General features: G+C 38.3%; 1 protein-coding gene across 3 annotated transcripts; it reads left to right on the top strand.

The window, feature by feature from the left end:
• The first annotated feature begins 146 nt into the window (after positions 1 to 146).
• Positions 147 to 26,748, top strand: LOC128611508 (sideroflexin-5-like). Of its 3 annotated transcripts, XM_053631071.1 has the most exons (19): positions 147 to 508; positions 1,066 to 1,612; positions 3,589 to 5,907; positions 7,463 to 7,595; positions 8,412 to 8,441; positions 8,686 to 8,925; positions 18,532 to 18,600; positions 18,880 to 18,957; positions 19,352 to 19,378; positions 20,192 to 20,246; positions 21,715 to 21,740; positions 21,898 to 21,951; positions 23,089 to 23,145; positions 23,494 to 23,559; positions 23,775 to 23,865; positions 24,642 to 24,757; positions 24,998 to 25,083; positions 25,909 to 26,026; positions 26,270 to 26,748. In XM_053631071.1, the coding sequence occupies exons 2-19, from the start codon at positions 1,068 to 1,070 to the stop codon at positions 26,345 to 26,347; spliced, it is 4,188 nt and encodes a 1,395-aa protein (XP_053487046.1). In that variant the 5' UTR covers positions 147 to 508; positions 1,066 to 1,067; the 3' UTR covers positions 26,348 to 26,748. The 3 variants fall into 3 exon arrangements, with proteins under 3 accessions (XP_053487046.1, XP_053487047.1, XP_053487048.1); XM_053631072.1 differs by lacking the exons at positions 147 to 508; positions 1,066 to 1,612; positions 3,589 to 5,907; ... (1 more) ...; positions 8,412 to 8,441; positions 8,686 to 8,925 and adding an exon at positions 13,314 to 13,773; XM_053631073.1 differs by lacking the exons at positions 147 to 508; positions 1,066 to 1,612; positions 3,589 to 5,907; ... (1 more) ...; positions 8,412 to 8,441; positions 8,686 to 8,925 and adding an exon at positions 13,320 to 13,892.
• The last annotated feature ends 246 nt before the right edge of the window (positions 26,749 to 26,994 follow it).

Genomic DNA, 26,994 nt, shown 5'->3' with positions numbered 1-26,994 from the left:
TTCACACACTATAGATAATTTGGAAAATGCTAGCCAACCTACAATGCATGTCTTTGGACTCGGGGAGGAAACCGGAGCACCCGGAGGAAACCCCCGAAGCACGGGGAGAACATGCAAACTCCACACAAGCAGGCCGGAGGCGGGAATCGAGCCCCTAACCCTGGAGATGCGAGGCAAACGTGCTAAACACTAAGCCACTATGCCCCAAAATATATATCTGGGATTTAAAATCTAGAGTTGACAAAGTACAGATGCTGGCAAGACATCAGTTTTTATCTGCCAATTGCGGCATCATATACGAGATGAGGAGCAGGAGTCAGAAAAAACACACACAAAACACCAGAATACATTCACTGATCTATTGCAAATTCTTATCAAGGACATCATCTAAAGCAGAGACATAACAAAAGCATTAAGCATGTTTACTCCTTATATGTCTTATAGGTACCACCAGTGATAAGGATTGGACACACCTGGCATTTGGAATTTGGGTGTTGTGGAGAAATAGGCAAGACCAATATAAGTAAAAAAAAAAATAAGCAATTTTTGAAATTAGGAAACACCAAAGCTGATCGCATAAATGCAAGTACAAGATATCCAATCAATTTAGTAGTACTAAATCAGGTTGCATATTTAAAATAATGTATACATTGGGAGTTTATATGGGTGGAAGTTAGTTAGCTAGTTTGTAAGGTTCATTTGAGTTGATTTCTAGTAACATAACCAGCCAATCTGGTCTAGATTGTGCCAACCTTTAGCATAAGGGTTTTATTCACTGCATTAAAATATGTTAATAATTTGCTGTTATTGCACCTGATTTGTTTTTAGGTTGCAAAACTTTGCTATATTTTCTCTCTGGTGTATAGAACACTGCTTTAAAAAATGTGAGTCAGTTATATACCATCCATTGGGGTGGATTTATAAGTCCATGACTATAGCTTTAATCAGATAATGTTTGCTAAGTTTGGTTAAATGTGTACTCTTTCTGCTTCAGCTCACCCACTGTTGACTCTTTCTGTCTTGTGCTTTCTCGGTCTGTCCACATAATGTTCACGGCTCCTAAAGTGATGACCCACAAGCGCGCACACAGTGATGAGGCCAGTAAGATCACAGTTGCCTCACGTCCCAGTATGGCTGTAGAGAGTGTAAACAGCCAGAACATGCTGCTCTCTAAGTCCACCCTCTGCATCAATGGCAGCCATGTTTACTCTGAGCCCATCTACTCCAAAGGACCAGGGAGTCTGCCAATCAAGCGCACACTACTGGAGAAATGCTCTCCTTTATCACGCTCGCTGCAGAATCTTACCCGCCGCAGTGAAGACACACAGAGGCGTAGCTCCATTGACAAGAGCAAAAAGGAGTTTGAGGGAGAGACTGAGGGCTTCTCAGCCCTAACATTGGGAGTCAGCACCTCAGAGGGGAAGCCGGTGCAAGCCACTGGCCCCCTGGTGATGGCTTCTTCCTATACAGATGTCTCAGATAAAGGGAAGAAGCTGAGGAAAACTCTGTTCTCCAGCGGGAGAAGTGACTCTCTCCCAGCCAAACCTGAACAGGGTCAAGAGGGACGTCTGCGTGGCTGGTTCGGTGCCAGTGACACCCAAAACAAGCCAAGGTGAGTGACGGCGCTTAAGCACTTAAGTTATACTGAATCCAAAAATATAGACTGCCTGACCTTGGTAGTGTGTTTTTTTTGTTTGTTGTTTTTTTTTTTTATAAATCTGTCTTCTCTATGACTATTTATACATATTTACAGTTTGTTGTCTTGAACATTTAACTTTTAGGCTCAGTGATATATATATACTGGAACCATTATCTGTTTTATCTTAAAATAAAGACGTTTACTAGATATCACTCATCAAGTGCTGAAAGCCTGCAAACATTTTCAGTTATATATTTTTGCAGAAGAAAGCATCCATTATAGATACTGCTTGGTACTTTTTATATTTGCATTGTTTGTGCATGCACATATTTTAGAAGGTTTATTACTTGCTTGGTTATTTTTTTCCCTTATTTTATTTTTATGTATTTTGATTAGGGATGCACCAAATGTTCGGCAACCGAAATTATTAGGCCGAAAATAGCAAAAAAGAAAAAAGAAAAAGAAAAGAAAAGAAAAAAAACACTTTCGGTGTTCGAACGAATAAATGAAAAGGTCGAATAAATTTGACCGAACAGTAACGTGTTTGATGACGCAACCAAATAGCCTAGCAACCAGAGTGAGACGCGCTAATGTCACGACTTCGATGAGGGGGCGCGCGCATGCACGAGCCACGTGCTCTTCGGATGTTTACTGTGGACACGTGGGTTTGTTTTGTTTCTGTTCCGGAGTAGTCTGTCACGTCGCGAGACGTAAGGGAGTAGAGTACGGAAGCAGGTAAAGACGTATTTATTTAAGGCCAGGCAGACAAATCCAAGTCGTAATCCAAAAAACTCAGTCAAGACAGGCAAAGAGAATCAGAGTCGCGGTCACAGAAAACAGGGTCAAAACACAAAACAAGGAGCGGAAAAACCAGCGGGGACTAAATGAACTAATCTATAGTTTAAACTAACAAAATCTATCAAGGAACATAACATTAACAACGTATCTAACTACTATATCTACTATAATACTCCGCGAGGTGTACAGGGACGCGAGCGGTATATATCCCCAATATAATCCGCTGTATAGAACCGGATAGAACCATTTTTGCACTCTTGTGAATGCACTTTTTAATGCACTTTTTTGTTGTAGTCTACAGAGTGTTACCTTCTTTCAGCAGTCAGTTATAGGCCTAGCATAGGCTATTCAACGGGGGCTCAAAGATGACCCCACAAAAATATTTTTATTTTACTCCTTTATTTATTTAAAGTTATATTGTGCCTTGTTGGTAGCCTATGCCCGCTGGAATGAAAAAAAATGTTCAGTGTTAAATAAATATTTTGATATTGTAGTTTTTGTAATTGATTTTTTTCTTTGAAAAGCAAGACAAAATAGTAAAAAGCACATTTTGACTATTTAATTTATACAATGGTGAAAAAAAATGGCAAAATAATTGGAAAAAACGTGTTGGTATTCGGCCTTCAGCCAAGTTTGTCATTCTATTTGGCTTCGGCCAAGAATTTTCATTTTGGTGCATCCCTAATTTTGATTTTATGTTGCTTAGTAGGTTTTTTTTGTGTAATAGCATGTTTTATGGAAACTGGAGACATTTTTACTGTTTTGTTATAGCTTACACTTCCATTTCATTTAAACTAATCAGCAATTTTAGGCTGTCAGGTTTTTTCACAGCATTTTGTTCTCAGCATTTTATATGTAACAGGAATGGACGTTTTTAATACAGAACAATTCTGATTTTTTTTTTAGTATTGATTAATTCGTTCAAAGAGACAGTCTAAATCATGCCATGCAAGAAGATGACAAAAAAAAGTAGTCAACTCCATGAACCAAACTAAACCTAAAGCCTATAATGTTTCAATTAAAGGAAGAGAGGTTTTTTTTAAAAAAAAAATCTTATAGAGACAATCTTTTTATAAATCCCTTTTGTAGCAGTTATGGCCCTAATACACATGGATATGACTAAGAGGACTACTTGTGCCTTCCCTCCACAGGCTGGGAGTTCCTCCTAAAGTAGAAAGCAGTCCAGAAACATCCGCATCCCTCTCTCCCTACTACCCCACTCTACCACCACGCTCTCTTCCCCTAGTTTCTGCTACTAGCCACATGTCGTCCTCTCCTGTTGGCCCTCACACTAATCCATTCTCCCATGTCTCACCTCCACCACCCTCCATCTCCCCTACCAATCCTTTCCTCACACGTCTGCAAAGGAACCCCTTTTTTGAGGAGCTCATAGCCGAAGAAGCTTTGAAATCTCCTCCTGCAATTTCCGGTTACTACAACTCTCCATTCAACCATTACCCAGCATTCCCTGTGAGGAGTGGCCTTCCAAGCAGTATATGTGATAGCACACCAAACAAAATGTCCTCTATAAAGAGAGAGAGGCCTCGGAGTGTAGCTAAGCAGAGGTCCCTCCCTGCCTTAATGCCTGGGACACCAGAGACAGCCACTGTGAACTCTAGTAATGCAATGCAACCAAGTCGTCCATTATCTGAGAGTAGGGGGGAATGTGATGAATTTGAGGCTTTGGCCAGTAGTCGTCTTAAGTCACCAGTTGGGACTCCCAGTCGACCAGCCTCAGCCACAATCCCTCCTTCATCTCCTAACCCATCTATTAATCCAGTTGAATACTGCAGTATTAAACCAAAAATGGGGATCATAGTTGATGAAAGAATCTCCAAGGACTGTAACCTACCTGCTTTAGCCTCACGAAGACCAGTGAGGACCCCAGTTCCCATTCAAGAGAGGTGCTCAGACAGCTGGCTAGACCGGGCACAGGAGCTTGCTGTCCAAAAAGAAGCTTGCCTGCTTTTCCAGACAGATTTGGCCTCACTACGACATCGAGAGAGACATAGAGAGACAAACACCAAAGTTTCCCATCTAGGTAAAGACTTGCACTGTGCTATTCTTGAGCAGAATGTGAATGTTTATCCACCTTCACATACTGTACAAATGTCCAGAGATGAAAATCTGAACATTTTTAAAAATGGACAAGAGAAACTTTTGACTGAGGGAGGCATAAATATTGCACTAAAGAATTCACAATATGGGTATGAACACATACAGGAAAACCCCCAGTCTTCTGCAAGTGACCACACTGTGCCCAGTACGCCATTTTGCCCCTCAGACTGTGATACAACTGTGAGCGAGTCATTGTGCAGTGACTTTCAGGTCCAGATAAATCCAGAGTCCTCTTCTGAACTGAAGCCATTTTCTGATCAAAAGATTGAGAACATAATCACTACTGCAGACATTACTACTCCAGATTCCAATAATAATAATACTAATGACACTTCTCAGTTTGCTTTTATTGATTGTGACAGCTCCTCTTCAGTTGTGAACCAGACTACTTTCGGAATTATAGATAAAGACGGTAACAAGGTGTTAACCCAGTGCCCAAATGCCACAGATTTGGAATCATCTGGGATGTCAGTATGTGGGTTATCCTCAGTGCCCCCTCAAGATTTATTAAACAGAGTGGCAGAGCAAGAACCATTTTCCCTGAAGGAAACTCCAAATACTGTTGTTAGTACAAGTGGAATGTCCAACAATAACCACTATGAGAAACCCTGTGACAACTTAGAACAACACAGCAGCCATCCACATTCAAATTATACTGCAAGGGTTGAATCAGAGGATCCTAATCACAAAGAGAGCTCTGTAAATCCACAAACAATCCCCAGACGAAACAGGGATGACGGAAATGTGACGGCACAGCTTAAACCTGAGGCAATAGAGGACAATGCAGGCTTAGATGCTCCACAAGAAGTTGAATGCTGTTTGATTTATGACAAGGTTAAGACTAAAACAGCTGAACTCAAGCCAGAAGCGAATAACTCCAATGTTCCTGTTTCAGAGAGCCACAAGATCAGTGAGTCCCCTTTGACTCTAACAGATGGCCTCAGTTTTGAGGACTTGCATGTCCGAGTAGCACCAAGAGGCTCAAGAAGCCCTTCCAAAACTGAAATTAGATCAGCACGCATTAGGACACGTTCCACTACAAACTCCCCCAAGACTGGCCCCAGTGCAGTATTATCAACAGCGTGCTCTGACCTCAGTTCAACCAAACCTTCACTGTCAGACCTTTTTTTGAATAAGAGTTCATCCCCTTCTTCCTCCCATCCTAATGCCACTTCTGACCCCAGCCTGTCCTTGCTTATGCATTACCCAACCACAAGGCCCAGCTTGGGAAGCACTCTGGCTGAGGCCTCCTACACCACCTCCACACTCCAGCAGCAGGTCACTGCAAAGCACACACTTACCCCAGAGGAGGCAGAGCCAGCTAGCAGTCGCCCTCCCGCTGAGGAGAGCAGGTGAGACCTCAGAGCCTCCTAGAGTGTATTCACTCCTCCCCTCCTCCCTCACCTGAGACACATGCTCCAGTCTGACACCCAGGTGCAGGAGGACAGGGTTACATACATGTCTGCATATATGTATACACCAGCTAGGAATTAGTGTTTGTTTCTTCAACATCTCTTGTCTAATTTGGTCTGTTCTATCCTGGTCTTTCTTTGTCCATCTCCTGCTACAATGCTATGTTCAGCTTTGCTCATCTGATATTCTTTATTTTGCTGGTTTAGCTCTTTTGTTTGCTTTGTTTCTTGCTTTTTTGTTTTTGCTTCTTATGATTCTTGCATCTGTTTCACTGCAGCATAAACAGTTTATAAACAAAGAGTCTAGCTTGAACTAATAGTTGAAATACTGAAATATTATAAGTGCTCTTCAGCATTAGTGTTTAAATGGTGTTGCTGGTTTATGAACCCAAGCAGGCACTGAAATTAGGGACTCTTAATAGGAGAACAGTCAATCTGCATGTTCTACAGTAAGATTACAACCAAACATGACGATATCCAGTTAAATCCTTGCCACTTAGGCTGCACAATATGACCAAAATACTGCTTAATATTGTGATTATGATATACTTTGCCATATTATTAAAAACACATTGTGGAGTCCGTTATGCAATATTGGACAACAGTATTTTGACTAAGCATGTAGTAATTCTATTTTTATGATACGAATATCAGACCTGATAGATCTGATAGTAACCAAGCCTGCTTCCTACAAGCTTCTCTTGCTAAATTATGATAGCATTGTGCTTTAAGACATGATAGCAGTGTGCTTTAAGACAATTGAATCTTATCCACAAAGAGCCGGTGTGGGTGCAGGTTTTCATTCCAATCAAGCAGGATCCCACCTGATTCCCACCTGTTTAATCAGTTGAGCTTGGCTTTCAGTAGACTCAGATGTGGCTTCTGCTTGGTTGGAATGAAAACCTGCACCCACACCGGCCCTTTCCAGATAAGATTGGACACCCTTGATTTAATTCCAGCACTTAAGTGAAGGTAGTGTCAGTAAATCACAGTCATATTCACAACACAATATATGCCAATACATTAGGCTGATAAATGTCATATTCAGTCCAGTACTAATCCATTCCTGAACAGAATCAGCACCAATTCCAATATGCCATATGGGGCATCCCTAATTTTGACTACAATTTTTATGTATATCATGTAGATGCCTTATTTATTTTGAAGAACCGTTATTGATAAAGTTTGAGTTTGATCAGAATACACACAATGAAAGAAGGCGCACGTATATTTTACAGATATTGTGCAGTCACAATGTTGGGCAATGTCATCAAAACTTTTCTGAAATTTGTCTCACTGTGACTGACTTTTTCATATACTCTCTCAGCATGTTAGTCTTTCATTGCTGAAATCTAACAAAAAGCTAATCACGGCTGCTGCTGATATTTTGCATTGCTTGTTTAACCTGATACTAAAACCATACAGCTTTTAATGTTAGAATTGTTATAAAGTACTTGATTTCTCATCATTACTATTATTATTGCTGTTTGTTCAGCCCCCATCTAGTGAAGCCTCTGGCCAGCACAGCAGTGCCGGGAGAGAAGAAATCAGTGCTAGAGAAACTGCGCTCTTCCATCCACCCTGGACGCTCCACACAGCAGAACATGGCTGAGCCGGAGAAACCACAGGTAGTGCAGGCATTTCGATTTTACAAAATCCTCACTCACCAGGGTTCAACTGGTAACATTAGTGACATAAGAATAGAAATATTCAAGCTTTAAGAGGACAGACAGGTCCTACTGGCTATTTTGGACAGGAATCTCAGACACTGACCAGAGGCTTTTAGAGAAGATGGCCAATATTTGGCTTTCTATGGTAAGTTTTTAGATAACGTGCTAATCATATATAATTTAAAAAAAAATATTAATCTACATTGAATATGTCATTTAAGAAAATTTAAGGATAAGTCTAAATATGGGGAACCCAAAATGCCCAAGTTTATTTCAGACATTATCAAAAGTGGAAGAATTATACTCAGAGACTCAAATATAGTTAAGCCTCATGTCTGTTTAGGTCAAAATGACATTAACTGCTATGTGCATTGATTGTTTTATATTATACATATAGAAGGACAAATTTACCTTTGGTGCATCTGCTGTAACATGTTATATTATACAGGCTATATTCAGGTCATTTCCCCCCAAGAATTAAACAGATAGAAAAAAAAGTGGTGAATTATCAATAATAATTTTTTTAAAAATGTGAACTTTCTCCCCAATTTGGTTACCTGCCAATTCCCCTCTCATGATCCAGCTTTCCAATATCATGTGAAAACTACCAGCTGAGGCACATGAAGCCTGCCAGACACACCTTTTTGAACTTCTGCTCATGATAGGTCACAGGGCAGTTTAACACACTCCAACCCACAGCTGGTTAGCTGGTAGTGAGAGTATGTCATCCCTCACACCTAGAAACCATGACCAGTTTTGCTCCCTTGTCTCCAGGCAACGATTGTTAGTCCCCATGTATTGAAGGTTTGTCATTTCAAATATTATTTTCAATTTCCGCTGCTCAATGTGAACAGTACAACCATTGTTATGTAGCAAACAGAACACAGGGGTTAAAATAAAAAGGAGAAAAAACTTATATTTTAGGTTATTTTAGGCACTAACCAGACAGGCTGATAAGGATACTCGTTAACCTACCATACTTCCTTGTTTTGTCCTACATATTACTGTCCCATTTGTGTGTGTTTGTGTATCTTTTTGTCTGTGGCAGGTGTCCATGTCAGAGGCCCACGCTCACTACCAGACTATGAGTAACATGGAGCTGATTGCTCTACTGCTGCAACAGGAGATAGATGCGGAGAGACAGCGGGCCGAGTCAGAGCTCCAGGCAACGCTGTTGGAGAAGCGAGAGGCTGAGCTGAAGAAGCTAAAGGTCCAGGTGCGAGATCTGGAGGACTACATCGACAAGCTGCTGGTGCGCATCATGGAGCAAACACCAACCTTGCTGCAGGTACGCGGCCGGCCCAAATGATGTGTGCTTTACCTGTGTGACATTTTGCACCCATTTGCAATCCTCAAAACAGTCACAGTACTCTCCCATCCACCGATATACAGTTATGCTTTGAAAACATCATTTTGGACAATACAGGGCCAGAGTCATTGGAACATTATTGAACCAGTGGTCTTTCATGTCTTTCGCTAGAATGTTGCTGCCATAGGTTTTGCTGCATAAAGGATCTCCTTGATTTAAACACATTGAGACGTGTAGTAGAAATATACCTCCAACATTCAAATAGTATCAATTTGCATATATGACATGAATTCAGGACTTCCAAGATTCTTTCAACAAAACAAAAAATCTTGTCAGGAAAATATACCACAAATTTCAAATCAAACACTGCCTATAGAGAAGTACTATTTATTGCTCTTGTACACAAGCACTCAAGGATCTTTTTTTTGGTAAATGGTGGTAAAGGCTTAACTGAACAAACAATAAGGAAAGACATATACACTATATATCCAAAGGTTTATGGACATGTGACCATCACACCCATGTGTTTTTTTTTTAAAATCCCATTCCAGATTTAGCTTCCCTTTACTGTTATAACAACCTCCACTCTTCTCTGAAGGATTTCCACTAGACGTTGGAGCATGGCTGTGGGGATTTGCCAAGCGCGTTAGTGAGGTCAGGCACTGATGTTGGATGAGAAGACCTGGGACTTTGTCATGCTGGAACAGGTTTGGTTCCAGTGTTACAGTGAAGGGAAATTGTAACGCTACAACATATGACAATCTACTGTATACAATTATGTGCTTCCAGCTTTGTGGCAACAGTCTGGGGAAGGCCCACATAAGGGTGTGATGGTCAGGTGTCCACAAATATTTGGCCATATAGTGTATTTCTGTGATTGATTTTTCCTTTGTGATCCTTAAGCTTTTCTGCATTTCAGATCCTTATCAATGGTTCCTAAGAATAATTTGTGTAGTATCCAGTGTCCTTGTATGCTATGACTGACTTTTGTGCAGAAATGCTTTTTGGAAACTCTGCTATCTTCCTGCTTGAATGGATTTTGGATAATCCACGGAAAAACCTGTTGTGTTTTCTTCCATGTACCATCAATTGTTCAGTTATGTGCTTCCAAGTGTTCAAATGACTTAGAAATTCTCAGGTTGGTCATCCAATAACAAAACGTTCCATGAACAAATGTGAATTCTGTTCTGACCATCCAAAAGATTTTGGATGTAAAATAGTCGATTTCCATTATGTCTGTAAATATTGCTAACATTGAGATTATTTACAGATATACCTTACACTGTATTATGCAATGACTTGCTGCTTAAGACAGTCAGCTTCTTCCATAATATCTCCGGCAAATAAAAGCATGTTTATCATCGCAGTTGAGCACATAGAACAAAAAAGCACCTACATTTAAGCTATGCAATAGTATATGCTAGGCATCACACAGTAGTTGTTCATCTTGCTGTTATATATCCCCATAGCTCGCTGTAAAAGTAGCTAGATTTGCAAACATGCATAGTAAAATAACCATTAAGCAACCACATGAGCCTACATTCAGATTGTTAAAGAATGTAACAACTGCTTTTGTTCAAAAGACATTCATAGAGTATTAGTTTGACATAGATATATTCATTGTTTTTTTAATTTTAAACACAGTATTAACACTGCATCTGTCTGTCTGTTAGATTGTCTTAATGTTAATTTTGCCCAAAGCTTTTATTAAGACATTATGTTTGCAGATGCAGTGGGCTTGTCTGTAATATTGAATGCTGAAGAAGGTAAAGTTTTCTGTTGCAGAAAGATTTGTTGAGTAAACAATTTTATACTGTTTATCAGTAACAGTTTTCAGTTGCTTTTACCATTTTTACCATTGCAGTAATGTTATGGCTGAAGCCATAGAGCACTGTGAGTGTACATTGTTGATTTGACACTTCTACAAATTATACTTTTGTTACATAGCTTTTCCAGAACATTCTCATTTGTGTTTTACCAAGTCTTATTTATTCCAAATGGTTTCATCTGAAAAATAAAGTTGTTTTAAAAAAAAATCATGTGGGATTGCACTTTTTTCAAATGAATTTGACGAATGAATGTGAATTTCTTATAACATGGATTTCTTATATAGGTAACTGATCTGTAGTGCCATATAAAGAATAATGCACATGTCTATGTTGATCAGTGAACACACTCCTTAGCTTCAAGGGCTGATAAAGTTATTTTGTTAGTTTGATTCATTTCCATTTGATGGCGTTGTAGTCCATCTGCTGCCTCACTCACTTCAGGAGCTGAAACATCACTGTCCTTGAATCAACACTAGAGTGCACCAAAGCTCACCTGTTTTTCCTTATGAAACTATATGAGGGCAAAAGCTGGAACAACTGAAACTAAAAAACAACAAAAAAAAAACATTTTATAGGTTTGTCTGTACTAGGAATTGAATGCAAGACTTATTCCAAAACTTATTCATAATAGCAAAGAGCACTCCAAGGACTGGACTACCAAGGTCAGTAGTTATCAAATGTTTCAGTCTTAATCCCCGCAGTCAGACAAGGTTATTAAAAAAAAAAAAGTTACACACAGTGTTTAAAAAGTAAGCTCCAGCCCTTCGTGTTTTGCACCAATCAATTTCCTCCTGCTTCCAAAGTAAAGAACATTCAGAAGAACTTTGCATAGCAGTTTTGCACATTAGCCACCTTGTGGTAGAACGCTTCTCTGTAATTTATAATATAAAGATAAAACTTTTCATGCAAGTTCATCTAAGTTTTACTGGTTAAATCCTGTATAAACTTATATAAGGACATTTTAGTTTATTTTAGTACTTTCACATCCCATATGTGGGTCTTCCCCAAACTGTTGCAACAAAGTTGGAAGCACACAATTGTATAGGATATGTTTGTATGCTGTAGCTTTAAGATTTCCCTTCACTGGAACTAAAGGGTCAAGCCTTAACCTGTTGCAGCATGACAATGTCCCTGTGCGCAAAGTGAGCTCCATGAAGGTTGATGTGGAAGATCTCAAGTGACCTGCACAGAGCCCTGAGCTCAACCCCACTGAACTGCTGATTGGGATGAACTGGAACTCTGACTGCACAACAGGTCTTGTCGCTCCAAGATCAGTGCTCAACATCATTAATATCTTGTGGTTGAACAGCCATGTTCTAACATCTAGTGGAAAGCCTTCCCAGAAGAGTGGAGGTTGTTTTAACAGCGAAAGGGGACTAAATCTGCAATGCAATGTTCAAATAGCACGTACTGTATGAATGTAATCATCAGATATCCAGATACTTTTGGCCATATAGTGTATTTATGCCTCATATGTTTCTAGGAATTCTTTAGAAAAATTAACCAACCAATTGACTGAACCAATGTATTACCTTATTTCATTAATTTTCAGTACCAGTTTTAGCCGGGTCAGGGCCGGGGTGGGCCTGGAGGCTATCCCAGAAACCCTGGGGGAAAATTCACATTGGGTTGCAACACCACGTCCTGAAGTGGTTTATTATTTATGAAAATTAATTCTATGAGAAGAAACAGACCTTATTTTGTCACATATACAGTACGTTACAGCAGTGGTTTTCCAAGTGGGAGCCGCCAGGGGGCGCCCGGGGGGCCTCAACAATTTGGTGTAAAAAATAAATAAATGTATGTTTTCTCTTTCTCACTCTCAGACAACCACACACACACAATAAATTCCTAATGTAATGTAAATATGTAAGATGTAATTATTAATAAACAAAAAAAGGGGGATATATTCAGAAGTCTGTATTTTTAATGTGTTTTAAAGACATCTTGCAAAAGGGGGGCCTCGGTCAAATGTTAATGCCATTTCGGGGGCCTTGCCCTGGAAAGGTTTGAGAACCCCTGCATTACAGCACAGTGAAAAAAATGTATTTGCTAAACAAAGCTTGTTAGGAAGTTAGGTCAGTTGCAGGGTCAGCCATGATCCAGCACCCCTGGAGCAGAGAGAGTTAAGGGCCTTGCTCAAGGGCCCAACAGCAGCAGCTTGGCAGTGCTGGGGCTTGAACCTTGGACCTTCTGATCAGTAACGCAGCATCTTAACCACTGAGCCACCACTAAAATGTTGTTTTATGTTGGAAAAAGGAGGGGAAAATACACTCTTAGAAAAAAAAAACTACCCCTTTTCTAAAGTTTCTTTAAGGGTTGCTTGAATAGTTAAGTTTACTAACTTCCTAAATAGGTTTCACTGGATTTATAGATAGATAGATAGATAGATAGATAGATAGATAGAAACCTTTAATGTCATTGCATCGAAATACAACAAAATTTCAGAAACTGCTCAGTGGTGCCACAATACATGCACACATACAATACATCTGTATTTAGTGTAATGCAGTGGTCACCAACCCTGTTCCTGGAGACCTATCTTCCCTCAGGTTTCATCTTCAACCAAACACGGCTGTTTTAGTGGATCAAGAACTTCTTACGGCAATGATTAGATGGTCATGTGGACACAATTACGGTTGGTGCTGAAATCTTCAGGAAGGGAGATCTCCAGGAACCACTCCACGTTGGTGACCACTGACCTAATGCAACATGAAATGTATGGAGGTCAGAGGGAGCGCCCTGTCAGACACTCCCTCCATGCGTGTTTGGAGAAATCCTGGCCCCTTTGGTTGCGCTCGGGAGATAACAGCGGGAAACTCCATCTCCCATGTAGCTTTGCGGTTGATCGCTTCATTACTTTCGTACTCGAGTTGACTCTTCTTTAAAAGCCCGTCTCCGGAGCCTTGCTGTTACTTACCGCTTGCTCTCGGCTGCAGGAATGACCGAGGCTGCAGTTTATCCTGCGTTTCAGCTCGGACAGCCGCGGTATGATCAGGTAGGACTACAGCGTGTGGGAAGTGTTTTCCGTTATCTTAATAGCAAACTGCGGTGGGCGGTGATGAACAACAACAACAACATCTTTGTCCGGATCTATCCATCATCATCATCGTCATGGTAGCACCATCTTATTAAAAGTTGACGCTTTCCTCTCCTAATTTTCCTCACAATCTGGCAGGGAGTATTGCTATAAAAATATATCAGATCAGCCGTATTTGGCTTGCAGTTGCAGATGAAACATACTTTGTGCTAGTTATCCGACTAGTTGTGCAGTCACCGTTGTTTGTTTGTTTGTTTGTTTGTTGAGCTCTCACCAGTTGCCAGTGCGGTCTGTGATTACTTCCCACAACTTCAGGTTAATGTTCACTCTGCTTCAGTTTTTCCCCGCATGCATGATCTGCGTACAGAAAGGAAATGTATGGCTCGTCCTTTTCCTGAGCCTGTTTTATGAAATCTGGGTCACATCAGTGAGAAGAATGCAAAGTAACGGCATTTTCCCAAGCGCCCTTCATCGTTAGAGTTTCGCCACGGTCAAATGAATGAGTGTCTATTTAAAACCCGGGGATTCTCCATGGCAACGCCACGGTCATCTCTCATTCAACACGGACACTCCGATAGCTCCTGACCATCTGACATGTGCGTCCACATCTTCATCACCAATCTCACAATTATCCATTCATATATATATATATATATATATAATCAACTGGTGTGTTTTAGATTAGCTGATGTTTGCCAAAGGCTTCTTTCTGAGCTGCACTGGGGGTAGTGCAGACTTTGGAGTCTTTGAAAACAGGGCAAAGGGTGAAAATGTGCAATAAACCTGTGTCCCGATAGCCGTCGTTTTCTGTTTGTGCTCCTTTGTTCTTGGATTGCTTTGGGAGTAAGGTGCAACGTTGCTCTTGATTGTGATGGTGTTATACTGTAACTTTCACCTCAAAGTCAAAATCCTTGTCATTGTTATTGAGATCACAGTTGTTGACTGATTGATCAATACAGGGCAAGCATGGGATTGTAAAGAGCACCAAGAATTTTTTATTATTTTTTTAAAGTGCAATGTTTTGTTTCATTGTATTGTTTTGTGATGGTTTTAAATTCTGGATGAGGGTTTCCAATGAGCTCTAGTGTAAAACTGTAAATCAGAATGTGCCCTGGTGTGTGTGTGTGTTATTTAGTGCAGGACTAAACGGGTATGTTATAAATGGCCAGACATCTGGTTTACGTAGAGGAATGCAGTCGTTTCATTATGAAATGCAAAACATGACTATTTTGTAGACATAAAAACAAAACCTTTATTATATTGTTTTCACATAGTGTATGAATTACTTTTAAAGAATGCATTTGCTGAATTTGTGTCAGACTTTTCAGGGGCTGTTTGCAATATTAACAGCTTTCGGCTTTCTGAGGCAGAAAGAAATTGCAACTCACTGACCCCACTCCCCTCTAGGATTTCCTCAAGGATGTGACCCCTAAACATGATTTCCTCTTAAGGAAAACGGCCGTATGGCTAATTTCCATGCTTGTAAAATGTAAACAGAAGGAATCAATTGCATGACAATATTGTGAATCAGTCTTTCTGAGGTATCTTTGGAATTTGTATGATATTAGATTACATTTTACTGTGTGACTAAATAAATGTGATTGGTAGGTGTTAGCGGGAGATAAATAACTGCAATTAAAACAGTGGTGTTGAATTCTCAAAACAGGCTGGTCAGAAGGTGGTATCTTCTATAACATCAGCTGCAGCCTGTAATTCATAGGTTTCTATTAATGTGCTTATTTTAATATATTATTTCTGTATTAACTGCTAATTCACACTTATATGGCAGACACCTACATAATCTAATAATAAAAGTATTAAAAGAAGTATTGTTACTTTTACCAAGAAAAATATATAATTTTTTTATATGATGTAGTTTTTGGTAAGAGGATGGTTAATATTTATGGAGCAAACAAACAGTTAATAATTCTATTCCCGTCTTCAGACCTCTTCAGATGCTCCTCCAAAACATATGGATGTGTGATATGTGATGTGGTGTTTTATTTATATATATAAATAAGGGGTTATTTCAATTATGGATTCCAAACAATAATCAAACAAAGCCTTCTTTAAATAAACTGGCATAATGGAGTAGCCAATCTGTAAGGTTATTAATGAAATCAGGGTAATAAAATAATAACATTCTAAAAATTTGTAATGTTTTGCAGTTGAGTGAATTGTATTTCAAGATGGACGCATTTTATTCCTTACCAGTAAATCCAGGACACACATTATGCAATGAGGGAACTGGGTAATAAAGGTTTTGCCTTCTGTTAGCAGCACTATGTATTTATTGCATTTTATATTCTTCTTTAAAAGTGATTGATTTTAAATATGGCACAGATTCCTGCCCATACAGGCTCCTGATTTCCTTGCTTCTGTTTATAGATGGATTGAGGGCAGCAGAAGGATACAGTAGGGTTTTTTTCTGTTTATGCAGGGCTCCAGCTAGCTCCATCTCTGTGATCTGTGAGGAGTATTCTCCAGAGAGCAGAAGCACATGCATTATTAACAAGTGTGCTCTCCCACAGACTTCCGCACACATACCAAAGGAAAAAACAGTGCCTACAAACAGCATTACTGGAGAAAGCAGTGGGATTGGCATATTTTTGGACTTTTCTATTGCTAAAAGAAAAACTCACAGCTAACATAAAAACTCACAGCCACAATATGCTGAGTTGTATTTTCTTAATTTTTTTGTGCCATGAGAGGTAAATAGCTTAGATGCAGATAATTGAAACTGGTGGTGTCTCACTGTGGGCTGTTTGCCAAATAAACCCTTGGCATATACTGCTACTTGGCCTCTAAAACAGTAGGCATGAAACAAGGAAAAGGGAAAGTCAATAGCAGCAGTCACCAAGCTAGACTCAAGACTCAAACACTGTCACAGAGCTAACTATCTGTTTTCTACATGTTTATAGCTAATGAAGAATGAAGACCATGCACATTTACTCATTCCAGTGATTTAAACTTCACAAACATTTCAGCTTTGGGTCTTCATCAGTATTCCATATATATATATATATATGTGTGTGTGTGTGTGTGTGTGTGTGTGTGTGTGTGTGTGTGTGTGTGTGTGTATATATATATATATATATTCCCCAGAAGAGAGCACTGCTGACTGCTGTTTACTGCTTTGTTGAGTATGTCACTTGTGCTTTGCAGCCTTTAAAAGGGAAGCATGACTTGAATTGACTACACACTGATAAAGCTGTACTTATTCTGATTCTGCCTTCAAATATAATAAGGAGTAAATACTGTTATGCATAGAATAGACACATTTGGCAGAAAGGTACTGTACTCTTTTCACTTACTCAGGAAGATGAGCTTGATGTTGGAATTCTGTTTTGTCTTTTGAACCAAGAGTCAAAAATTATTTTTCACCTAACTCTTTGACTAATTCCAGCATTACAGTTTGGACCATTTGGGTTCTAACCACTTAGATTTTGAGCTAATTAGTGTAATATTTTTGTTGATCATCAGAAAATGGACATAAAATTACTCCTGATTTGGAACCTCAATAATGAGCAAAAAATAATAATATGGCTACCATATGCCAGTCAGTCCCTCTTGGACAAGAGTTTGACTTAAACAGACTAATCAGAAGCATAGGTCAGCATTTGTCCAATCAAACATTTGTATGTGTATCTTTGCATTAGTCACCATCTAAAAATTACTTTATTTAATTGTGATAGATGACAAATTCCCTCCTGGTGAAGAAAAACCCATTCAATGCATTTGGCTAGTTCAAGAATACCCTCCAGGTGTATCTAAGTCAACAATCAAGAAAAGACCTCACCAGATACAGAGGGTTTACCAAAAGATGTAAACCATTGGAAAGCATTACAAACAAGAAGGCCAGATTGGAGTTTGCCAAATACATCTAAAATGTCTGTACAGTTCTGAAACAGCATCCTATGGACAGATAACACAAGTAGGAAGAGAAGAGTATGGAGAAAGGGAGGAACTGCTCATGATCTGAAACTTACCACCTCATCTTATGACATAGGCATGCATGGCTGCCAGTGGAACTGGTTCCCTTGTATGTATTGATGATGTGACTGTTGACAAAAGCAGCAGGATAAACATCAAGCTATATTATCTGCTCAGATTCAGCCAAATGCGCCAAAACCCATTGGACTCAATCACAGTGCATATGGACAGTGACCTGAAGCATACCTCAAAAGCAACCTAAGACTTTTTTAATGCAAAGAAGTGGACTGTTCTGCAGTGACCAAGTCAATCACCTGACCTGAATCGAATGGAGCAGCATTTCACTTATTGAAGTCAAAATGCCCCATGAGCATGCAGAACTGATGACAGCTGCAGTAAAGTCCTGACCAAAACAGTGTCAGAGTGTTTGCATGGCTCATGTTCATTATTTTAAAACCCTGTTCCATTTGGAAACATTATTAATAGGCATGGTTTCAAAGAGGATCAAATGGTTGCTTGTCCAAATATGTCAAAAAAAAGCCAACAATTTCCATGGGGTGCACTTGTTTTTTCACATGACTATATATAGGCTTTATCTGCAATATGTTTTGTATATGCAGAGCTTGTTAGTGGTACTTGGGAAACAAAAGTACATACAACATCTATAACTATATTACAAGTTTACTACAGTGAAGCGTTAAATGCATCCTACATGCTCTTAGTCCTTGGGCAAGGTTGGCATCAAATCACCAGCTCTTGATTTGGTCTTTTGTTTTCCCACAGAGCTCCTTCCTCGGCAGGTTCAGACACTTTGTAGACATCATCGACCCCAGAACTCTTTTTGTATCAGAGGTAAAAAGCACCTTCTATACATATTGAAAAATACATTTGAAATGGTAAAGCAGTAGCCTGTTTGTATTTAAGGTTATTAAAGGTTTATAGGGTGTCCTTATTACAACATTTTATGATTTCTTTTATTGTCAATTTTTACAGTCCAACTTTTGTGCTATTTTGATTGATGATTCAGGTTGTTTATTGATTTAACTTTTTAAAAAAATACATTTACCTCTTCACTTCAATTTATTGTAATTTAGAATGAAACCTGAATTATGTCTGAATTCATCCTTCCAGGCTCGCTTAAAGCAATGTGTTGCTCTACTGGATGATTTTAAACATGGGACTCTTCCTCCTGGAACAACAGATCAACAGGTGAAGCAGCCAAAACACACAATTAAACTCTTTCAACTTTCAGGACCTGTCATTACTGTTAACTCATTACATAACTCATAATAAAACATTAAGTAATGGGCTATATTAAGTGATAGACCTTGTTTCTGATTTTTATTAAAAACATCTTTAAAGGTTGTTTGGGATTTTCCTGCAAAGACAGAAGACCTGTTATTATTGATACTTAAAACATTTCATTTTTAAGTCATATTTGCTTTACAGGATTGCAGAATTCTTGATGATGTGGTTGACTTTTACACACTATATAAAAAAAATTGTATATAAAACTTATATATACAAACTTCAGCTTTCCTCTTTACATGAACTTTGCCCAGTGTTTTTGTCAACTCTTTTTGAAATGTGTTTTGTTGTTCAGCTCTGGGAGGCTCAGAAGGTGAGACAGGTAAGACAAAACCTTTATGTTCACTGTTCATATTAATTCGGTCAGTGAGTGTGATTTCCTGTGATTTTCCTGGATCAACATGTCTTTGTTCCTGGAACAATGTTCCTTTTAACCAATTACTGTTATCTGATTTAGTAACAGTGCATACATTATTATGACCCCCCTAGTCCATTTGAAAAGAAACAATTAATAAACTGTTTTGATTAATGTTATGTAGATCAGTATCCATACACAGAAATTATTTTATAGCTCGGCATTTTACAAGTTGAGCAAAATTGTTTTGAAAATGTGTTGAATATATTGAAACATGGATCATTTAGCTGCTGTTGACCATTTAACCCTTTAACCATTTAACAAGCAGTATTTGTACTTTGCAGGGATGGCTAGCTAACTGGGTCATTTTTTAAACAACAACAGCACAACGTCCCTGATTTATAAAATAATTAATAATAATAATAATAATAATAATAATAATAATAATAATTCAAGCTGCAATCTTTAATTACTCACTTTGTGTTTTTAGCTGTCTAGTCTGCTGAGCTATAATGCACTGGCTAGCTGATCTGCATAACATTAATAAAAGTGCTCTTTTGGGCTTAGATACAGCTCGTCAACATTTTAATGCTACACAAAATCTACACAATAGCTTTCCAGTTGGGAAATAGATCTGGAAGAGTGACATTGATTGATTAAATTGATTAAAAGTGACATTGATCCAGGAATATGTTCAACTTCACCTGATCACATTCACCTAATCTGCTCTACATGTATAGCAGTATAGTAACTGAGTGAGATTTATTTATTCCACTGCAGGCTATTATCCACCCTGACACTGGACAGAAGATCTTTATGCCTTTTCGCATGTCAGGTATGGCTACATTATTATTATTATTATTATTATTATTATTATTATTATTATTATTATAACCCGGATTAAGGCACATCAGAATCAGGAGTAATGCTTACAAAGTTTACAAACTCTGTAGTGTTATTTGGATAAAAATTTTTTAATATTCTTCTTAAGATTTTTAATCAGGTTTAGAAATTTAATCAAAGTAAAAACATAACATCATAATCAACACTGCATAAATCATCAGCATTTTTCTTTGTCATTTAAATGTTTCATCTGCCTAAACCCTTAATCTCCGTTCTCCTAAACAAACAGAAATAAGGTTACATTAAGGCCAGTTATGATTTGTTCCAGCATGACTAGATGTTATAGCATAGTTGATAGCAAGTTATGAGAACACAGTTGCTAGGCAACTGGGAAATATGGGCCCTCAACATAATATAACTAACGACTAAGGCAAAGGTATAAAATATACTATTGATTGAATGTCAGCATTTTCCACAGATGTGTTTTCATACACTTTGTATGACTAAAGTCACAATCAAATTAGACTTAGCAACATTAACTGCTGTCATAAATTATGTGGCATTTGTTCAGGAAATAAAAACAGCTCTATAGACTAAATTAGGAATAACAACAATGTATTTTGTTGCGCTTTTTTCCACATTTTGTAATGCTAAAAAAACATCAATTACTGGCTGCTTTCTGAAAATGAACAATTGTTATTAGCCCATGTTATAAAGGAATATTATAAAAAGTTTCACATCATTTGTGTGAGTTGAATTGAGCTTTGAATCTTTTTAATGGTGTAAATCATGGAAAGGATTATCCTGTAAAAGGTTAAAAGTTATTTAGATTTCAGATTTCACTTCATGTGAAAATAAATTCACATAAATATCACACACATATTAACAAATTTACATATATTCACAAATTTCAGATAAATATACATCAAAATAAAACACAGCCCCACTTGAATGGAGCTTAATGACCACTAGACATTCATGGTAAGCTGAAAGCATCTAGTTTGAATTTCGAGTAGGCTGCTGATAGGATACTGCTTAAATAAGGCTGTTGGCATAAATATCCATGTTTTTCCTATTAGATATTGTACCCTAAAGCAAAGGAGCTAATGTAGCTCTTAAAGTCCCTTTAAATCTTCATCAGAATGTTTGCAGCTTTTACGGTCCTGACAAGAGGTCTATATAATTCTAGCTGTATAAATGTACTCATCACAGCTTTAATCTAAAGTAGCTCTAGGGATATGGTTCATGTGTAAGCGGGTTCTAAAGGTAGATGCTTTAAGAAAGGCAGTGAGCTTAAATTACTTTAATGAGTTTGTGTGCAGAGGCGGTTGGTTTTTATTGCACTGGTTCAGATAAATGTAGCCTACAATCCGATGGTCTAAAAGTGTTATAAATATTTTTTTTATTTGTGCCTCTGTTAGTTTTGTTACTTTTCTACCAAATGCTCTTTTCTTTCTTAGGTTATGTTCCATTTGGAACACCCATAGTAAGTGTTTGTATAATTTTGCTAAAAATTAATTTGATTAAAATGTAATTTTATTGTTCTTGTGCATACAAATTTATTTTGAAGGTTTAGGTATTTTATTTAGCACCAAAATATGAATGAATTAGTAAGATCATTAATGTCCACATGTATCTTGCAGGTGGTTGGTCTTCTCCTTCCAAACCAGACTCTAGCATCCACTGTGTTCTGGCAGGTAAATACTACTACTACTACTATTACTGCTACTACTAGTACTACTACTACTACTTCTACTACTATTATTACTACTGCTACTACTACTCTTACTGCTACTACTACTACTACTACTACTCTTACTGCTACTACTGCTACTACTACTATTATTACTACTACTATTACTGCTACTGCTACTACTACTAGTACTACTACTATTACTACTACTACTACTATTACTACTACTGCTACTACTACTGTTGCTGCTACTACTACTACTACTACTACTATTACTACTGCTACTACTACTACTGCTACTACTGCTGCTGCTACTACTACTACTACTACTACTACTATTACTACTACTGCTACTACTATTACTACTACTGCTACTACTATTAAGCTTGCTTTACAAAGGAGAAACATTGCACAAAGACAATACACAGACAACTTATGAAAGCATATGCACAAAATATGCAGACAAGAATATATATTAAGTATGAAATAAAACATAACATAGTGTGCTGTTAGAGCAGCTATAAATAGTCATTCCCTTACCAGCCTATTTTTTTCTCTCTCTCCTGGAATTTATAGCACAAACAAATGCAGCTTGTCATGATATTGGGAAACCGGAAAGCACAGAGTCCTCCAATGATTCTCAATGGCAGAAAACAGAGTAGTGGAGTGTTACAAAGTGCTGACACATGAGACTCATATAAATAATAATTTTTTAAATAAAAATGTATCCTTACAGAAAGCTTCACCCTATTAATGATTATATAGGTTTCTTTGTTAAATAGCAACATCCTTTACTCTTAGATTGTGTGGAGCATAACCTCCTGAGAGGTTAATAAGTTTGAGAGTTCAACAGCACTGTGGTATAATCATTGATGAAATGCATGATTAAAGAACATTTAGATGAATGACTGTGCTGTGTGACTGTGAAAAAATGTAAACTTTGAACAACATGAGACTGACAAATTATGTGTTGGTATAGCAAAGATCTGCTTCTATTTTGAAAATAACTCCTTACTTTCTTCTACACAGGCTATCTGTGCTTGAAAAGTGTTAGTTAAGCAACGTGAACCTATATGCAATGTGTACCAATATGCAAATGCTTATATCCAGCTTTCTAACTATTGTCCTGTCTACCCCACAGTGGTTAAACCAGAGCCATAACGCTTGTGTAAACTACGCCAACCGCAATGCCACAAAGGTACGGTGGCTTTACTCACTTTATTAGGGTCAGTTTTTTTTTTACAATAATTAATGTTAGTGCAGATGGACTTGCAGTGAAGCGATGCTTTATGTTACTTCCATATGAATGGGCTTTAGTTGCTGCTTTTGGCAAGACATCTGTTCTGCATCTGCTCCCAGACCACAGACAGTCAGCACACCAGGCTGTGTATATTTGTTTGTGTTTGTGTTTGTGTGTGTGTGTGTGTGTGTGCGCATGCGTGTGCGCGTGCGTGTGTGTGTATGTGTGAGTGTGTTTAGAAGTGTGCAGGATAGTCTGCAGATACTTGGGAATGTTAGCTTGATGCAGATACTTTTCTCTTCCCAGCCCACGCCAACATCGAGATTTATTCAGGGCTATCTGGGAGCTGTGACGAGTGCTGTCTCAATTGCGGTCTGTTCCTTTAGTATTACTTCTGTGATTCTTGATAGCTATTAAGGGCATTTTGGTTGATCCATATCTCATGTTTGTTTGACTTTCTCATATTCAAAACTAATTTACTGCATATACCACTACTAAACTTACTTAATGGTTATTCACTGTTATTCAGTGAAGAATGTTATTCAGTTGTTATTCAGTAGTTTTGACTCCTCTTGGTTTTGTTTTAGGTCGGTTTGAATGTGCTGATTGAGAAATCCAGGAAATTTAACCCAGCCACCAGACTCATCATACAGAGATTCATTCCTTTCCCTGCTGTAGGTACTGTACTGTACTATACTATCCCTGATAGCAAATAAATAATGGCCCAATGTTGGCACACACTTATCACTTCATCTGGACCATGTACTGCTGTGGAATGACAACGATGAACTCAACCAAATCTGGCTGCCATAACTCAATGTCATATTACTAAAAATATAGAAGCAGAGTTGAGCTACTTTTAACCCAAAATGGAAACACTGCACCACAAATTGTTTCATTTGTGTTCTTTATCAGAGAACAGTTTGCAAATACAGTGGCCTTTTTACATGGCCTAATAAACATTCATCCATCCATTTGCCATACCGCTTATCCTACACATGGTCACGGGGGAGCCTGAAGCCTATCCCAGGGAACTTGGGGCATGAGGCGAGGAACACCCTGGACTGTGGGCCAGCCCATTGTAGAGCACAATTGCACACACATTCAAACACCCACTAAAACACTTCGGACAATTTGGAAACGCCAATCAGCCTACAGCGCATGTCTTTGGACTGGGGGAGGAAACCGAAGTACCCAGAGGAAACCCCCGAAGCACGGGGAGAACAATTCAAGCTCTGCACAAGAGGGTGGAGGTGGAATTTGAATCCCCAACCACTAAGCCACCACTAAGACTTAATAAACATCATCTATATTAATCATTTTGTCAGCGCTTGCATGTGTCTAAATACCTCCTACATGTTACAGTATGACACTGACAAACATTAGTTCTTCTTGTGTGCTGAGGAGAACTGATGCTTCCATAACCTCTTTTTTTCTTTTTTTTTTTCTTTTAGCTAGTGCAAATGTGTGCAACGTGGCTCTGATGAGACACAACGAACTCTCAGAGGGAATTGATGTGCTAGACTCCAATGGGAATGTGGTGGGCTCTTCGCGGATAGCAGCCAAACATGTGAGTGATTCAGTGACAAACTCCTGTGTACTGTTGTAAATGTGATGTAATCTGAAGCCTTATCATAGACAACTGTATAGAAAATGCATACGATTTTGAAAAAGAACTTTTTGTAGAGTAAATATCTAATTTCCATAGATATATGCTTTCCTTTGTTGTTTTCTATCTAGACTTAAATTTTCACTGTTTTAAAAAAGAAAGTAAGAATTAAGAAGTAATTGGTGATTTTCTTTTCCACAGGCACTGATGGAGACAGCGTTTACACGAGTGGTCCTTCCACTGCCTATATTTGTTCTCCCACCTATCATCATGGCTTTTGTGGAGAAGTATTCACTTTTTTGTACTTGTTTTCCCCATACCACAGCTCTGTTGAATGCTCATTTGGTTAGAAAGTGTTGATTAATTTTGTATAACAGCAGCTTGTTGTAGTTGTTGTGAGGAGACTTTTATGTAGCATTTTTGGAAGGAGTCTCCACTGTCACTGAAACTGGAAAGCTGTAACTTTACATTTTCAGACAAAGTCTTTGGAATGGGGGGCTTCGTGGGTTCCCTGGAAAATGATAAGCTGTATTTTTTGTATTATTCATTTCATGAGAGAAGAAAAGAGATGCTGCTGAGGAAAGTGTTTATAGCTGCTATAAGCTAAGCGATAACAGGCACTAGCTTTTTTTGTGAAACAACAGTAAGCATAACTATAAAGAGATCAAATACAACATTTTGTTCTTTAATTAAATGATCATTGTAATTCCTGGTGTATAAGAGAAATAAAATGTTGGGACACACTACTATAGGAAAATAATCATGGAAAATAAACTTTGTGGTTGTAACAACGACATCACATCACCCTATTGTTAATTATTTTTATAATAGCACACTCCATCGTGTTTTATTCATTACTTATTGCAGTTTTGCTGCTTCTGCCTATAACTGTTGGATTTTTTTTCACAAGGAACTTGAACACAAAAAGCAGTATTAATAACACCATTAGTGATGCTTTTTAACATTAACTAAAAAATATGTAGCGTTTGATTATATCATAGCAGGAAACATGAAACTTTGAGTAAGTTACTCCAGCGTTTGCGTGTCCAGATGTTGTGATGTGGAAGAAACTTTTCCCAATAATACTTGCCTCCTGTTTCTTTTCCCCTCAGGCTGCCGCTGATGCAGGCCCATCGCCGGCTCATGCTGCCTGTCCACAGCTTAGTGTGCCTGGCCGTGTTTGGTCTTTCTCTGCCTCTCGCCATCAGCCTCTTCCCACAGATGTCTCAAGTAAGATCACACTCCTTCAGCTCTTTGCAACTCTGTGTGCATCTTGAGCAATAAAATATTATTTTGAACTCTCTTTAGTAAAGAATAATTTTTCACAGCTCATCTCTCATGACATTAAACTTGCTTGTGTTTTAAAGCGTGTGTGTATAAGCGTGTGTGTATTTTTGGGCAAGTTTGCACAAAGAGCAATACATGTTTTGGCAGAGAGCTGCTTCCTGCTAATCATTTTTTCACACTTCACAGATCAAGGCTGCTCACCTTGAGCCGGAAATTGCCATGGCAACCGATTGTAAGGTGCTGACCTATAACAAGGGACTGTGAAGAAAGCAAACAGAGAGAGCACAAGAGAGAGATGCCAAAAGAGAGATAGCAGAGGAAAGAGAAGACATTATTCTGTTTAAGCAGCTGTCCATGGTCGTGTAACAAAGCGGGTGCAGTGGAGTTTGGAAAGGATTACATTGTAGCATAAGAGCAATAATTACATAATTTTAACTACATTACCTTAACCTTCAAGCCAATAACCTGTATTAATTAATCATATAACAGTATGTAGTTTACAGTATGCAAGTTTTAGTGTGATAAAGTGTTGCACAGTCTTTAATGCATTTTTGCAGGGTCAATTCACATTCTACACAATATTCTGTTGTAATTTTAGCTAGTAAGCATTTTTATTACTTTAAGATTAATGGAACATTAATTATGGAAGATTAATGGAAGCAGTGGTGCACTGGTGTTTTCTGAAAGTATGGATACACCAAGAAAAAAAAAAAATATATATATATATATATATATATATATATATATATATTTAAATCAGCGTTCTGGGAGAAAGACTATGGAAGATTAAGGAAGCAGTGGTGCACTAGTGTTTTCTGAAAGCATGAATACACCAAGAAACAGCTTTTAATCGTGTTTTTTTAAATCGGCAGGGTGTTCTTTTAGCCTACTCTGGCATACTCAAATACCAG

The sequence above is a fragment of the Ictalurus furcatus genome, chromosome 8, assembly GCF_023375685.1.
Source record: "Ictalurus furcatus strain D&B chromosome 8, Billie_1.0, whole genome shotgun sequence".
In the NCBI taxonomy this organism is placed as follows: domain Eukaryota; kingdom Metazoa; phylum Chordata; class Actinopteri; order Siluriformes; family Ictaluridae; genus Ictalurus; species Ictalurus furcatus.
The sequence above is the reverse complement of the archived record's forward strand: the minus strand, read 5'-3'. Positions and strand labels throughout refer to the sequence as shown.